The 3,412-nt window shown below is 51.2% G+C and overlaps 1 protein-coding gene across 1 annotated transcript; it reads left to right on the forward strand.

Moving 5' to 3' along the window:
- The first annotated feature begins 1,298 nt into the window (after positions 1-1,298).
- LOC149914558 (olfactory receptor 14J1-like) lies at positions 1,299-2,261 on the forward strand. Its single transcript, XM_090126562.1, has one exon. The coding sequence runs from the start codon at positions 1,299-1,301 to the stop codon at positions 2,259-2,261; it is 963 nt and encodes a 320-aa protein (XP_089982688.1).
- The last annotated feature ends 1,151 nt before the right edge of the window (positions 2,262-3,412 follow it).

Here is a 3,412-nt window from a genome sequence, read left to right on the forward strand (position 1 = left end):
TGATGTTATGATGTGGAATACTGATAACAAGAATCATAAAGCCATGACACCAGATGGGGCATTGGCAGCTTTGCTCGGCACACACAATTTTTTAGGACAAACAATGCTTCTGGAATCAAACTGTCTACTGGTGATTAATTCATCTGACTTCAAAGTACGTTTTGCAGAGATGACCCTGTTGTCTATCGGGAGCTGCCAGCCCTGCAGCCCCCAAGTCATCTCCAGGGAGAGCAGTGAGGAAGAGAAAATGACATCCTCTGCTGGGCTGGGCTGGGCTGGGCTCCTGGGACTCAGGGAGCTCCTACAAGTGGGCAGCGCTGCAGAGAGACAGCTGTGCCCAGGAGCAGCTCTTCTGCACAGCACAGCCTGCAGGTGACAGGAGGAGAGGAGAGAAAGGGCAGAGAGCTTATAGGATATGTATGGTTTGAGCAGGTGTTGAGTTCACTGCAGGAGCACTGCTCACAGCCTTTGACAAGGTAAGTCTCACTGCAGGCTGTGACTCTGCCGCCTGCCAGGCTCAGCACTCAGCACTCAGCACTCAGCACTCAGCACTCAGCACTCAGCCTGCCCGGGGAGCTGCCCAGGGCGCTGCGGGGAGATGTGTGGGGGGAAGGAGACCCACGGCAGGGCAGGGCAGAGGTCTGCTGCTGCTACAGCTGCTGCCTGGGGCAGGGGGATAACAGCTACACTCACCACTGGGTGTTTTTTTTTCCAAGGGTGCTTTGCAGGAGGAGAGACGAGGCAGGGATTTTCCAACACCTGTTCTTAGGGAAGGAGAATGAGTTGGAGGCAGAATTCTGAAAGGAGATGTGAAATATGAACACATCTCTGAGAATCCTGAGTTGTACCATTCACAATTTGCCCTTATATGAACATTCTCCTAAAGTGCTTTCAGCTGAAATTGCTATCGTTTTCTGCTGACATGAATAATGCTCTTATCCTGAAAACAGACAGCTTTCTCTAACAGAAATTTAAGGGCAGAAAAGAGGTAGGGATGGGCACTGTGAGTGCAGACAGCATAAAGATATGAGGGATGGAAATTGATTGTAAGAGGAAATTATCTAGGAAGCTGAGATATGATTAGGAAATGAGAGGAAAGTAAGAGCTCTTTCAGCTTCTACTTCTTAAGGTACACTAAAGCTCATGCAAGGAAATTGAAGTTATGGAGTTAAATGAACATTTTTCAAAGAGAAAGAAACATTTCTATAGAATAGCAGGAGGAGAGTGTCTGCAAGTTATCTTGACTTCTGTCATTATTTTCTGCACTCTGCACAGGACTCCCTGCCCAGGAACTGCAGATGCCCAACAGCAGCTCCATCAGCGAGTTCCTCCTGCTGGCGTTGGCAGACACGCGGCAGCTGCAGCTCCTGCACTTCTGGCTCTTGCTGGGCATCTACCTGGCTGCCCTCCTGGGCAACGGCCTCATCAGCACAGCCGTAGCCTGCCACCACCGCCTGCACACCCCCATGTACTTCTTCCTCCTCAACCTCGCCCTCCTCGACCTGGGCTGCATCTCCACCACTCTCCCCAAAGCCATGGCCAATGCCCTCTGGGGCACCAGGCACATCTCCTACTCAGGATGTGCTGCACAGGTCTTTTTTTTGTTGTTTTTGTTTTCCGCAGAGTATTGCATTCTCACCATCATGTCCTATGACCGCTACGTTGCCATCTGCAAGCCCCTGCACTACGGGACCTTGATGGACAGCAGAGCTTGTGCCACCATGGCAGCAGCTGCCTGGGGCACTGGGGTTCTCTATTCCCTGCTGCACACTGCCAATACATTTTCCCTGCCTCTCTGCCAAGGCAATGCCATCAATCAGTTCTTCTGTGAAATCCCCCAGATTCTCAAGCTCTCCTGCTCAGAATCAGACTACCTCAGGGAAATGGGTTTTATTATGTTTAGTGTTCTTGCCGTATTTGTGTGTTTTGTTTTCATTGTTGTGTCCTATGTGCAGATCTTCAGGGCCGTGCTGAGGATGCCCTCTGAGCAGGGACGGCACAAAGCCTTCTCCACGTGCCTCCCTCACCTGGCCGTGGTCTCCCTCTTTGTCAGCACTGACTTTTTGGCCTACCTGAAGCCCCCCTCCATCTCCTCCCCATCCCTGGACCTGGTGGTGTCATTTTTGTACTCGGTGGTGCCTCCCACACTGAACCCCCTCATCTACAGCATGAGGAACCAGGAGCTCAAGGATGCAGTTCGGAAAATGATATCATGGACAAATTTCAGCAGGGATTGTCTTCTCATCTGTCTCAACAAATGACTCACAGCCTTTTCCGCAAGTTGCCTATGTTATCACAGAGTCATTGAATGGCCTGTATTGAAAAGGATCACAATGATCATCTGGTTTCAACCCCCCTGCCACAGGCTGGGTTGCCAACCAGCAGACCAGGCTGCTCAGAGTCACGTCCAGAGTGGCCTTGAATGCCTCCAAGATGGGGCATCCTCAACCTCCTTGGGCAACCTGTCCCAGTGCCTCACCACCCTCTGAGTGAAAAACTTCCTTTTAATATCTAACTTAAGCCTCCCCAGACTCCGTTTAAAACCATTGCCCCTTGTCCTATCAGCATTCACCCTCGTACACAGTCGTTCTCCCTCCTGTTTATCTGCTCCCTTCAAGTATTGGAAGGCCACAATAAGGTCTCCCTGCAGCCTTCTCTTCTCCAAGCTAAACAAGCCCAGTTCCCTCAACCTTTCATCATAGGAGAGGCTCTCCAGCCTTCTTATCACCTTAGTGGCCCTCCTCAGGAACCGCCCCAAGAGCTCCACGTCCTTCCTCTACTGGGGGCCCCAGGCCTGGACGCAGCACTGCAGATGGGGCCTCACAAGAGCTGAGTAGAGGGGGACAATCACCTCCCTCTCCCTGCTGGCCACCCCTTTTTTAATGCAGCTCAGAACACAGTTGGACTTCTGGGCTGCAAGCGCACACTGCTGGCTCATGTCCACCTTCTCATCCACCAGGACCCCCAAGTCCTTCTCCGCAGGGCTGCTCTCAAGTGTTTCTTTGCCCAGTCTGTATAAACACCTTGCATTGCTCCAGCCAAAGTGCAGCACCTTGCGCTTAGCCTTCTTGAACCTCTTTAGGTTCACATGGTCGCACTTCTCCAGCCTGTCCAGGTCCCTCTGGATAGCTTCCCTTCCCTCCAATGGATCAACTGCACTGCTCAGCTTGGTGTCATTTTCAAACTTGCTGAGGGTGCACTCGATGCCATCATCTGTGTCACTGATGAAGATGCTGAAGAGCATCCATGTCAAGACTGACCCTTGAGGGACACCACCTTCTTTCTTCCTGATGTTGTCATAAACCAGTGTCCTTCACTCTGACAGTGTTTGTATCAGCTCATGGATTAAATGAATTAGACCTCCTTTAGTTCTTTGAGTCACAATTCAATGCCTTTTGCTCTCCGCCTCTGT

Source organism: Phasianus colchicus, chromosome 29 (assembly GCF_987193195.1).
Source record: "Phasianus colchicus chromosome 29, bPhaCol1.hap1.1, whole genome shotgun sequence".
Classification (NCBI taxonomy): Eukaryota; Metazoa; Chordata; class Aves; order Galliformes; family Phasianidae; genus Phasianus; species Phasianus colchicus.

Coding starts and splice junctions, on each gene's coding strand:
- LOC149914558 (XM_090126562.1), top strand. CDS start 1,299: ATGCCCAACAGCAGCTCCATCAGCGAGTTCCTCCTGCTGGCGTTGGCA.